Source organism: Spermophilus citellus, assembly GCF_964194105.1.
Source record: "Spermophilus citellus genome assembly, chromosome: 1".
NCBI lineage: Eukaryota > Metazoa > Chordata > Mammalia > Rodentia > Sciuridae > Spermophilus > Spermophilus citellus.
Genome location: NC_138182.1, coordinates 237,868,303 through 237,881,990, shown reverse-complemented (window position 1 = coordinate 237,881,990; position 13,688 = coordinate 237,868,303). Strand labels below are relative to the sequence as shown.

General features: G+C 34.1%; 1 protein-coding gene across 7 annotated transcripts in view; it reads left to right on the top strand.

Moving 5' to 3' along the window:
- The window catches only part of IPO11 (importin 11), a 218,473-nt gene that overhangs the window by 106,606 nt on the left and 98,179 nt on the right, over positions 1–13,688 (top strand). For all 7 annotated transcript variants that reach the window (XM_081293441.1, XM_081293442.1, XM_081293444.1 and 4 more), the window contains one exon: positions 10,449–10,564. In XM_081293441.1, coding sequence (XP_081149567.1) covers positions 10,449–10,564 — 116 coding nt within the window. The remainder of the gene's footprint in view (positions 1–10,448; positions 10,565–13,688) is intronic.

Below are 13,688 nucleotides of genomic sequence, written 5' to 3'. Positions count from 1 at the left end.
GGATTGGCTTACTTCACTTAGCATGATATTCATTTATCTGCAAATGCCATGATTTTATTCTCTTTTATTGCTGAGTAATACTCCATTGTGTATATATACCACATTTTCTTTTTCCATTCATCTACTAAGGGACAACTAGGTTGGTTCCACAATGTAGCTGTGAATTGTGCTCATATAAACATGGATGTGGCTGTTTTTAAGTCCTTTGGGTATAAACCAAGGAGTGGGTGGTTCCATTCCCAGTTTTTCAAGGAATCTCCATACTGCTTTCCAGATTGGTTGTACCAATTTACAGTCCTGCCAGCAATGTAAGAGTGTGCCCTTTTCCCCACATCCTCACCATCACTTATTGTTGTTTGTATTCTTTTTTGTTTGTATTCTTTTTAAGATTTTTTAAAAATGTTTATTTATTGTAGTTGGACACAATATGTTTATTTTATTTATTTATATGTGGTGCTAAAGATCCAACTCAAGGCGTTGCATGCGGTAGGCAAGTGCTCTACTGCTGAGCCACAACCCCAGCCCTGTTTGTGGGGTTTGTTTTTAATGTTTATTTTTTAGTTATAGGTGGACACAATATTTTATTTTTTTGTGGTGCTGAAGATGGAACCCAGTGCCTCACACATACTAGGCGAGTAATCTACCTCTGAGCCACCACCACCACCACCACCACCACCACCCCACCCCCCACCCCACCCCCGTTTGTATTCTTAATAGCTGCCATTCTGCTTGGAGTGGGATGAAATCTTAGAGTAGTTTTGATTTGCATTTCTCTAATTGCTAGAGATGTTGAACATTTTTACATCTATTTGTTGATTGATTTTATTTCATCTTCTGAGAAGTGTCTGTTCAGTTGTTGGCTCATTTATTGACTGGGTTATTTTGTGTGTGTGTGTGTTTTAAGACTTTTGAGTTATTTATATATCCTAGAGATTAGTGCTGTCTCATGTGCCTGTGGTAAAAATTTGCTCCCATTCTGTAAGCTCTCTATTCACTTCACTGATTATTTCCTTTGCTGAGAAGATTTTGTGTTTGAATCCATCCCATTTATTGATTCTTGATTTTAATTCTTGCGCTATAGAAGTCTTATTAAGGTCAGGGCCTAATCCAGCCTGATGGAGATTTGGGCCTACTTTTTCTTATATTAGTAGCAGGGTCTCTGGCTTAATTCCTAGGTCCTTGATCCACTTTGAGTTGAGTTTTGTGCATGGTAAGAGATAAGGGCTTAATTTCATTTTGTTGCATATAGATTTCCAGTTTTCCTAGCACCATTTGTTAAAGAGGCTATTTTTTCTCCAATATATGTTTTTGGCACCTTTGTGTAATATAAGATACCTGTATTTATGTGGGTTTGTCTCTGTGTCTTCTATTCTGTACCATTGGTCTACAAGTTTAGTTTGGTGCCAGTACCATTCCATTTTTTGTTACTGTTTTTCTGTAGTATAGTTTAAGGTCTGATATAGTGATGCTACCTGCTTCACTCTTCTTGCTAAGGACTGCTTTAGCTATTGTGGGTCTCTTATTTTTCCAGATGAATTTCATGACTGCTTTTTCTCTTTCTGTGAGGAGTGTCATTGGAATTTTGATTGGAATTGCATTAAATCTTTATGGTGCTTTTGGTAGTATGGTCATATTGACGATATTAATTCTGCCTATCCAAGAACAAGGTAGATTTTTCCATCTTCTAAGGTCTTTTTTAATTTCTTTCTTTAGTGTTCTGTAGTTTTCATTGCAGAGGTCTTTCACCTCTTTCGTTAAGTTGATTCCCAGGGTTTTTTTTTTTTTTTTGAGGCTATTGTAAATGGGGTAGTTTTCTTAATTTCTCTTTCAGAGAATTTGTCACTGATATACAGAAATGCCTTTGATTGTGGTTGTTGATTTTATATCCTGCTACTTTGCTAAATTCATTTATTAGTTCTAGAAGTTTTCTGGTGGACTTTTTTTTGGGTCTTCTATGTATAGAATCATGTCGTTGGCAAATAGTGATAGCTTAAGTTCTTCTTTTCCTATTTGTATCCCTTTTATTTCTTTTGTCTGTCTAATTGCTCTAGAGTTTCAAGGATTATGTTAAATAGAAGTGGTGAAAGAGGGCATTCCTATCTTATTCCAGTTTTTAGAGGGAATTTTTCTCCATTTATAATGATGTTGGCCTTGGCCTTAGCATAGATAGCTTTTACAATGAGAGATGTGTTCCTGTTATCCCTAGTTTTTCTACTGTTTTAACATGAAGTGGTGCTATATTTTGTAGAATGCTTTTTCTGCATTTATTAAGATGATCATATGATTCTTTAAGTCCATTGATGTGATGAATTACATTTATTGATTTCTGTATTTTGAACCAAAACCTTGTATCCCTGCGATGAACCCCACTTGTTTTTGGTGCACTATCTTTTTGATATGTTTTTGTGTTCAGTGTGCCAGAATTTTATTGAGAATTTTCACATCTATGTTCATTAGAGAGATTGGTCTGATGTTTTCTTTCTCTGATGTGTCTTTGTCTGGTTTGGGAATCAGGGTGATATTGGCCTCATAGAATGAGTTTGGAAGTGTTTTCTCTTTTATCATCCCGATTCAGTTTGGGCAAATCATATGACTCTAGAAATTTATCAATGCCTTTGATGTTTTCTATTTTATTGGAATACAAATTTTTAAAATAATTTCTAATTATCTTCTGTATTTCTGTAGTATCTGTTTTGATATTTCTTTTTTCATCATGGATGTTAGTAATTTGAGGGAATATTTTTTTCTCTCTCCTCTTTGTTAGCATGGCTAAGGGTTTATCAATTTTATTTATTTTTTTCAAAGAACCAACTTTTTATTTTAAGTTTAAGTTTTTAAGTTTTGTTGTTGTTGTTGTTGTTGTTTCAATTTCATTGATTTTTTAGCTCTGATTTTAATTATTTCCTGTCTTCTACTGCTTTGGGTGTTGATTTGTTCTTTTTCTAGGGCTTTGAGCTATATAACATTAGGTCATTTATTTGTTGACCTTTTCTTCTTTTAAGGAATGAACTGCATGCAATGAACTTTTCTCTTAGTACTGCCTTCATAGTATCCCAGAGATTTTGATATGTTGTATCAGTGTTATTTACCTCTAAGAATTTTCTCTTCTTTGATGCCTTTTGCAATCCATTGTTCATTTAATATTATTTAGTCTCCAGGTGTTGGAGTAGCTTTCGTTTTTCATTTTATCATTTGTTTTCAATTTTATTTCATTATGATCTAATAGAATGCATGGTAGTATCCCTACTTTTTTGTATTTGCTAAGAGTTGCTTTGTGGCATAATATGGAGTCTATTTTAAAGAAGGATCCATGTGCTACTGAGAAGAAAGTGATTTGCTTGTTGATGGATGAAATATTCTATATATGTCAGTTAAGCCTAAGTTACTGATTTTATTATTGAGTTTTATAGTTTTTTTGTTCAGCTTTTGTTTGGAAGATCTATCCATTGGTGAAAGATCATCCAGAATTATTGTGTTGTGGGCTATTTGACTCTTGAATTTGAGAAGAGTTTGTTTGATGAATGTAGATGGTCTATTGTTTGAGGCATATATATTTATAATTGTTATGTCTTGTTGGTGTATGGTTTCCTTAAGCAGTATGAAATGTCCTTATTTATCCCTTTTTATCAACTTTGGTTTGAAGTCTACTTTATTTGATATGAGGATGGAGACTCCTGCTTTTTTCCGCAGTCCATGTTAGTGGTATGTTTTTTTCCCTACCCTTCACCTTCAGTCTGTGGATGTCTTTTCCTATGAGATGAGTCTCTTGGAGGCAGCATAGTTTTGTATCTTTTTAAATCCCCTGTGCCAGCCTATGTCTTTTGATTGGTGAGTTTACAAGATTCTTTTTTTTTTTAATATTTATTTTTTAGTTGTAGTTGGACACAATACCTTTATTTTACTAATTTATTTATTTTTTTAATGTGGTGCTGAGGATCCAACCCAGGTTCTCGCACATGCGAGGTGAGCGCTCTACCACTGAGCCACAACCCTAGCCCTGGATACAAGATCTTGGTTGACATCCATTTTCTTACATAGCGTGGTATATGTTTTTCCAGGATCTTCTCGTTTTCAGGGTCTGGTTTGAAGAATCTGCAGAAAATTCCAATTGGTTTCCCCCTATATGTGATTTGATTCCTTTCTCTCATGGCTTTTAAGATTCTTTTCTTATTCTGTATGCTTGGCATTTTCATTATTATGTACCTTGTTTGGTGTGGATCTGTTGTGATTTTGGACTTTGTCATCCTGTAAGCGTCTTGTATTTGGTTTCCCAATTCATTCTTCATGGTTGGAAAGTTTTCTAATATTATTTCATTGAATAGATTCTTCATTCCTTTGGTTTGGAACTCTACACCTTCCTCTATCGAAATACTCTTACATTTGGTCTTTTCATGTTATCTTTCTTGAGTGTTTTGCTCATGGTTTCTTATCATCTTCACTGTTGTGAACTACATTCTTTTCTAGATTATAATTTTTCTTCATTGTCTGAGGTCCTGTCTTCCAAGTGGTCTAATCATTTGGTGACACTTTCTATTGAGCTTTTAATTTGGTTTATTGTTTCTTTCATTTTGAGGATTTTTGTCCCCCGCCCCAGAACCTCTATCTCTTTGTTGAAGTATCTTTTGCTTTCTGTATTTGCCTATATAGCTCTATCAAACTGATCTTTTGCTGCCTGTATTTGTTCTCTTATATCATCCTTTAATTTACAGAACATTTAATTATGTACATCCTGAACTCCTTCTCTGTCATTTCTTCTGATATGCTAGTCATGCATTCTAATAATGTATTATCTTGATTTGTCTGAGGCACTTTTTTTCCTTGTTTTTTCATGTTGTTTGTGTGTCCTCCCTTCTAGCACCATGGATTGGAGGCATTCCTGGTTTTATCCTGTAGGCTTATAGTGCCCCTTCAGGGTTCCAGTACCTTTCCTTTGAGGGAAAGAAGAGTGTTAACAAATCCTAATACAAATATTATTCAACCTTAAACCTAATAGTTGTTAATAAGACGTTTACAGTTTTATCACAATAGTACAGAAATGATGAGTTCATTTATTATCTACAATAAAAACAGTAGGTTTGTAGAAGGGTTTACAGTTTCTGATGTGGACAAAGAACAGGAAGTGAGGTATAGGATGAGATGTTGAAGGAGTAAGAGATGAGGAATAGAGTTATTATTTCTTAGGAAGTGTGAGAGAGGAATCTAAAGAAGAAGGTTAGGAGCAGGAGAAGAGTGAGGAAGTGATTTTGAGGAGACAAGTAAGTGGGAAGACAATAGAGCACATAAAATAAACACACAAATATTAAGAAACATAAAAAACGTAAAAATAGGAGGTAAAAGAATATATAACACAACTGTAATATACTTTTCAGACATCCCAGTCCTCGGTATCCTAATTCATGCAATGTATTTGGTTTCACAAATGTTGGGAATGTCAAGAGTGGCAGAATAGAGAGGGAGGAAAAAAGAAAAATAAATTTTAAAAGAAGAAACAGAGACTGTTTTGGTTGGAGATCAGTATCTTTCCTGATTCCCTTCTCATTCAATAGGTGGGATTGTATGTTGTTTGCTGGTATCTGCACCCTCAGGATTGTGAAGGTTGGGAAGGAGGTTCCCACCTCAGGGTGGGAAGGTTGGTCTTAGAAGTTCAGGGCACCTGGAAGTTGGGTATGGTACCATCTGTCCCCAGTGGGAGACTGTACCCCAAGGATCTCCTCTGTGATGTGGGTGCCTGGTCTTATCTCCTTATATCACCTGTAGATCTCTCAGTTCCTGGTCTCTAAATTTAGTCTCTAAACTGTATCTTGCTCACCCTCTCCCTTTCTACTTCCTATTTGGAGATCTTTCTCTTAGCAGGGCTTGTGGGTTGCGCTGTGTTTTTATACCTGTCTTAGAAGGTTGTTTTGTATTGGGCAGTCGTTGTGCTGGGGCGAGGGGTAGTTGGGGACTATCAGTACCTACCCAGCCGGTGTTCTAAGCTGAGAGTTGCCCTAACTAAAGATGGCAATGAAGGTGTCCCAAGATGAAAGCGGATTCTTTCTATGATGGACTGTGGAGTTGGGGTTGGGAGGGCTGGTAGGTAGCGTTCAGCGATGTGTGCCATGAAGCTTTGGGTGGCTGTGTGGCTGTGGTCTCAATTTTAGAGATATTTTTCTTAATTCTTGAATGTGTCATCACTTCTTCCCATTTATGGCAATTGTATGATCATCTTCTTTCTTTTTTTTTTTTTTAAAGTTAATTTTATATATTTTTGTGCTGGGGATAGAGCCTGGAGCCTCATACATGCTAGGCAAGTACTCAGTCTACATCCCTAGTCCATTTGTACCTGTTTGCAGTCTCATGATGATGTAGGTGTGTATTTATTCCATTGTTCTGGACACCTGGTGAACATTTCAGACTGAAACATATGTTAGAGGTTTAGATAAATGTATTGTATTTTGCTGATTATTTTTTCCATTTTATGGTTTTCTCTTCTCTCCAAACTTGTAATAACTTAGCTGATGGATATTCTGAATCAGTTCTCTACTTTTTTTTTACTGCATATTTCCTGCTTTTTCTTGTCTTTGTGCTTTTATTTTACTTTCTGTGAGATTTTTCTCAATGTTATCTTTTAACCTTTGTATCGTGCAATTCTTTTCTGGTCATATTTTAATGTCTGTGACTTATATTTAGAAGAATCTTTTTGTAAATTTCATTTTTATTTTGTGAATGCAGTGTTTTATTATACCAAGGATGTTAAACTTTTCCAAACTTTAATTTCCTTTTGGTCTTGCTTTCTTTCAAGATGCTATTTTCTAATTGTTTTGTCTTATATTTTTCATATTAGATATTTTAATCATATTGTTTCATTCTTAGTTGCTCATTTCTATTTATTTATTAATACTTTTTAGTTGTATTTGGACACAGTACCTTTATTTTATTTATTTATTTTTATGTGGTGCTAACGATTGAACCCAGTGCCTCACATGTGCCAGGCAAGCACTCTACTGCTGAGCTACATCTCCAGCCCTCGTTTCTATTTGTTTACTTACTTTCCATCATGAAAAATTTGAAGCAGTATAATGCATCTTTAAACATCTTCCAAGTTCAAGATCTATCAACAGGTTGTATAAATTTAGGAGTGGGTATTGAAAAGCTCAGTGGAGGGGGTGAGTTTCTGTCAGAAGCTTGAAAATGTAGGGTTTCTTTTAGATTGATCTGTATTACATTTTGTGGGAAAGCAAGCCATGTTAATATTTTGATATCTTTTCTCAGTGAAAGATCCCCCAATCTTCTGCCTATTACAGTGTAATCTAATCTTCTTGTTTTATATCATCCCCAGCTCTTGATTACATGGAATCTTCTTGTCTTGAGAGTATTTTTTTTTACTTTTAGCAGAAAACAGTTTTATGCTAGTTCAAGAGAAGAGCCAGTTGTTTATCTTCTTGTTTATGTGAGATCTTGTTATCAAATTGCTTTTTAAAACACCTTCTAGAAGTTTTCTTATTATTAATACTTCTTCACTCATAGTCCCCCAAACACACATATATGCACAGACATAAATAAATTTTTTCAAAATAATTGGCACTACCAGTTCCTGAGTCCTTTGGAAGATCAGTAATGTAAATCAGGCTGCTTCTTACCTTTGTTTTGTGAGTTTTTTTTTTTTTTTAAACTCTTTAATTTGAGCCTTGGTTGCTTAGTTGTCTGAGTCAGTTACCACTTGTCTTTCTTTCCAGCATCCATATTAAATTACTTTTACTTTTCTAATTCTTTCTTTTTTTCTTATGGTTTTAAGTCCTTAAAAAAAAAAAAAGTCTATATCTTTTTTAGTGTGTTTTAGGAGAGAACAGTAGTAAATGCTTGTCCTGAATCTGTCAGCTTTCTCCAGATAACTAGCATAGTGATTTTTCTGAGTTGTTTGGTGTAGTTAGAACATGATATACAGAACTTGTATATTGGATCAAGAAGGCTAAAATAATATCTTTTGAAGTTCAGAGGAAGGGTTGTTATGATTTCTTACTTTCTTTCTTTTGTACTGAAGATTGGACCCTGAGACATTGAGCCACATCTTCAGTGCTGCCTCGCCCCCTCCCCCTCCTTTAAAATTTTATGTAGAGACAGGGTCTCCCTGAGTTGCTCAGGACCTTACTAAGTTTTTGAGGCTGGCTCTTAACTTGCAATCTTCCTGCCTTAACCTCCTGAGCCACTGGGGTGATTATTTTTATTTTAGAAAAGCTGTCAAAGCCTCACTGAGATTCTTAATTATGAAAAAGGATCTAGATAAGGGTGATGATAAGGATCTAGGTTCAATTTATGGAAAAGAGGGGGAGAGATTTAAAGAATATTAAAGAGGTAGGATTAAGGATTGTTTGGACATGAAGTAAAGTTAGGGACGAATCAGGAAGAGGATAGGATATAATTTATCACTAAGTTTAATGGTTCATATCACTTGGATGCAGGCAGGAAGGAAATGTAGGAAGAGGAGCAATTTCTTTTTCTCTTTTTTTTTTTTTTTTTTTGGTACTGGATATTGAACCCAGGGTGCTCCATCACTGAGCTACATTTGAGACAAGGTCTCACTAAATTGCTTAGGGCCTCGCTGAGTTGTTTGTGACTAGCCTTGAACGTGAGATCCTCCTGCCTCATCCTCCTGAGTCACTAATGAACAATTTTTTAGGAAGACAATGAATTGGTTCAGTGTTAAGAGTTTGAGATTCCTTCTGGAAGATAATGTCCTATAGTCATTTGAGTGTCTGGAATTCAGAAAATTGGGTTGGAGGTAATAGATTTAGACATAATCAATGTGTTAATGGGATATGAGAAGAGAACCAAGGGTAGTACCATGAGAAAGGCCAAATCTAAAGGGTACTGTTCCTGGTTTTTTTCTTTAAAAAAATTATAGGTCACAGAAAGTTACAAAGTTAATTTTCTCTTATAAACTAATAAATTTATTTGAGATTTCATAATATGGTAGACAATATCTTATAGTTATTGTGGGTCTCTAGAGAGTTCACATTTTTAAAGCTTCATATCGGGTTGGGACATCATTCAGTCATTAGATTACAAGGTACTTAGATCTCTTAGTCTTTGACACAGTGTGTGTTCAGCAGTTATTTACCTTAGTTTTTCTAATGCTAGCATGTTTTGCTTATTTTAGTAGGCTATTGAGTAAATTTTAATTTCCCTGGGAACTTTTTAGTCTACTTGATAATCAAAATGAATTTGACTGTTTTTTAAATTTTTTTTTTATTTATGTTCCATGAAAAGACTGAACTATGGGGAATGAAATTTAACTTAGTTCTAAGGCCCAGTATACTACTTTATTAGGTAATGGAATTTTTATAGTTCTCTTCCTTTGAAAACTCTTTAATAAGATCTTCTAAAGTATTTTTGGTTAGAGAGAAAGCTAAACTTACAGTTAACACATTTAGCAATAAACTTTATGCATTTCTACTGAAAATGTATATGTCCCATAGATGATGATGAGGTGAAAGACAAATATTGCATGATCTTAATATATGAGTCAGAAAAAGTTGAACTAAAAGAAGCAGGAATTAGAGTGGTGTTTTCCAGGGGACAAGAAGGGGAGAAATGTTTTGAACAACAAGTATAAAATTTTAACTAGACAAAAGATTTAAATTAGATTTATTACATAGTGTGATGACTATAGTTAATAATGTACACTCTAAAATTGGGGGAAAAAGAACTAAACTGAGGATATATGACATCATAGGGGGAATATGTATATATTTTATGGCATTGTAATTATTTGGGGGATGGGGGTAACCTAGGATGGAATTCAGGAGGACTTGACCCCTGAGCTGCATCCCCAGACCAATTTTGTATTTTATTTAGAGACAGGGTCTCACTGAGTTGCTTAGGGCCTCACCATTCTACTGCCTCAGTCACCCAAGCTTCTGGGATTATAGGTGTGCGCCATTATAGGCGAGCATCACCATGCCTGGCTGGCATTGTAATTTTCTGTAAGCTGTATTATTATTTGCATTATTTCCTAAGTGAGTAGGTGTTGGTTAATTTGGTTTTCTTTCTGCCGTTATTAGAGTATAGAGATTATTATGGTTAAGAGATTGATTTGTAATCCTTTTTATTTTCTTCAGAAGTGTTTATAGTATGCTACACCAATGAATCTCCCTAAGATATCAGTAAGCATACTGGAATTTTAGATTAGACTCCTTTTTCATCTTTCATCTTTGTTTTCTTAGATTATTAAAAATAATTAACAAAAAGCCAAAGCATGTATATTTTTTTACTGCCATTAGGAAGTTGAATAGTATTTTTTGATTCTTTCTATTTGTAAACAGCTTTTAATAGTGCATATAATGAGAGCCGTCCTCAAAAACTCTTGATTTATTCTTTACAAATTGATTTCAGATATGATAGGTAAATTTTTGGTGGGAGGGAGGGACCTTAGAGTGTCTTATCATAAGTTGTATTTATACTTCTCATAGGGATTAGGAGCAGACAGCAAGAACCTGTATCCTTTCCTGCTCCCAGTTATCCAACTGAGTACAGATGTTTCCCAGCCTCCACATGTCTATCTTCTGGAAGATGGTTTAGAATTATGGTAAGAGGAAAAACTTGATACCATTATTTTTTCCCTGGCCTTCCCTACTCTCATGCCAATAAAGTAAAGGTTATGTGTAAAAACACTGTAGCATTTTAAAAAATAAGGACATGGAATTGATTTCCTCAAGTGGATAATATAACAGCTCCTTTTGGGGGGCAGATGCTATTCAGTATAGGCTTAAAACAGACGAATCATCTAAATTTCTTCTTTTGGAATTTGGCATGTAAAATGAGAATTGTGGTAACTTTCACAAATTAAAATTGTCTTAAAATTTCCAATCTATGAAATGTGATGGGGGGATATTGAGTTATTTCTCAACCTCAATCTTACTAAGTGCCGAAATATTATACCTCAGTCCCAAATGCTTATACTACATGTGTAGCATTAAAAGAATGAAGAAAAAACACAAATCCCTATTTCCGTGGCAGTTTAGTTCTATAAACATTTATTAGTTATGTACTGTGTATGTAAGCAGCTATTCTATTAAACTCAACTTAGTGACGGAAAAAGTTTCAGAGACAGTCTTTTAATGAATGATACGTGAAAGATTTAGAAATTCCGGTGTGTAAATTGACTACTGGAGTTGGTAGTCCTACTACTACTCCCTTTCCTCCTTTCTTTGTTAGTTTTGCTTAGTTGTCTAAGAATTAACAGTTTTGATTCTTAGAAATTGTTATAGGTACAAATTATAAATTACTGATCTTATATTAGAATAGTGAATGAATGATTTAAAAACTTAACTAGATAAATGCTTACTAATTTGTGATTTGGGTTCCTGATATTCTTTCCCAGTTTATGTTATTTGAACTGAAATGACAGGTAGATAGTTTGATTGTTAATTAGCATATTGTTGAAATCTTTTATATTCATATTTTTATGTTTGTATAGGGTGGACCACTCTAGACCAGAGGTTGGTAAACATTTTTGGTAAAGGGCCAGATAGTAAATGTTTTAGGGTTTCCAGATCATATAGTCTCTGCTGGTCAAGGCCATCATACACATTACATAAAAAAATGGATATGGCTGTGCTCCAACTAAAGATCATTCCCGGAAATAGAATATGGATTGGTTTTAGCCCATGACCTGTAGATTGCCAACCCTTGTTCTAGATTATAAATTAAAACATTAATTCTGGCACAAAATTGCTTTTCATTACATATAGATACTATATGATGTTGAATGTTAGAAAATGTTAAAATTATGAAGAGCTAGATTCAGACTTGTCAGTATTAGACTTAGCGTGTTTATTAAAACCATATAAGTTTTCAAAGAATTATGTAAACAAAGTATAATAACAATGCATTGCTCTACTAATGGCAATTTCATTTTTCCTAGCCTTATGCAATTCATCATGCATAATGAATGAATATAAATTTTTTTAAAACCTTATTAAATTCATTACTAGTTAAGGTTCTCTAGATTAAAGAATCAGTGTACAAATTTAAATTTCTTTATATGTTTCTCTAGAGCTCATATTTGGAACCAGACAGATTCAGTTTGTAATGCTTTATTCAGTTTATCATTTGAATAAATCATCTGTGAATGTAGGAAAAATAATTGGTACTTTACATGGTTGTTGTGAGAATGAGATGTTTGCTAAAGTAGCTAGCTCTTTGTATATGGCATTTAAATCCATATAAGATTGCATGGGAAGAGAAGTTTAGATAGAGAATATTCTGCTCAGGGCAGGATCCTGATGAACTTACAAGATTTTTGTGGATAGAAGAGGAGTCATCTACTAAGACAGAGAAAGGAGGAGCCATCTAGAAAGACAGAGAAAGGCTATCTATTGATATAGTAGGAAACCAGAGCTAAGAGAGAATATCTATAATGAGGGAGTGGGCAGCTATGGCAAATGTTTCTGATTGTCCTAATAAGGTAATACAGAGAAGTGTCCTCCTGGAGATGCCAGAAGGGTTTTCAGTGGAGTGATTGGAACAGGAATTAGAATGAGTAGGTTGAACAAGGAATTTGAAGTAAGTACTGAACACTGACAACTTGTTTGAGAATTTTTATTATAAAGAAGAGTCTAGAATGTAAGCCTGGAAATGTAAGATCTAGAAGAATGGGTGGGGCTTGACTGAGAGAGTGGGGTAATTGAAGGAGAAGGAAAGGGACAGAAGTCAGAACTCAATGGAGGATTTGAATTTTGATAGCAGTTGCAATACTTCATGTTGACTGGAGGCAGGAAGGTAGATTTCCAGATTTTATAGTTAGGTAATATAGGAATTTGTTCCATATAACAGACTTGGGTTTTTCAATCAAATATGAAACATGTTCATCAGCTGAGAGTTTGGGCTGATATAGGAGTATACACAGACATGAGAGAGATGTCGGGGAGGAAAGTTATAAAGTAGTTAAAAAATGAGAATTGGAATTTATTATGGATAACCAATACCAACTGATATTTATGGTCATGAATGTAAAGTGATACTCGCAGACCAATTATGTGATTTTTTTTCATTGCTTCTTATTTTCCCCTAGAACCATTTCTCTAGAGATTTGTCAGAGAACCAGCTTTTTGCTTTTACTCTCTGTTGTTTATCTCCTCTTTCATTCTGCTCTTATGTTTATTATCTCCTCTTCCTACTTGCTGTAGTTTTTTCCTGTGTCATATAACTTATATCCTAAGAATCAACTCATGAATTTTTAGTCTTATTTTTTCATTTTTCTAACAATATAAATTTGTAGCAATACTATAAATTATTTTAAGCAGAATTTATAAAAGTATTTTACTTGAAAAGGTGTGTGTGTGTATTTGTGTATGTTTGTGTGTGTTCGCGTGTGTGTGGCAATAAATGCTATATAAGCAATATCAGCTATATACCATTAAATGCAGTATGATTTTCATCATTTAAAAACAAAAAGAACAAAACAATTTGATTGTTTTTTTGCCATGTATTTAAGAGATTATATTTTTCTCTTAAAAGATAAAAATTCTTACAAAAGCCTTGGCTTCTTGAGAAAAACTTTATTTACTTGGATAAATTGTAAAGTACTATTAAAAAAGTTTTTTGTTAGTATTTTGTCTAATTTTCTTTTTTCTTGTATTTATAAATGAGCTGGTTCTATGATCTATACATTATGACATTGTTTTGTTTTATATTAGGGTTATTTTACT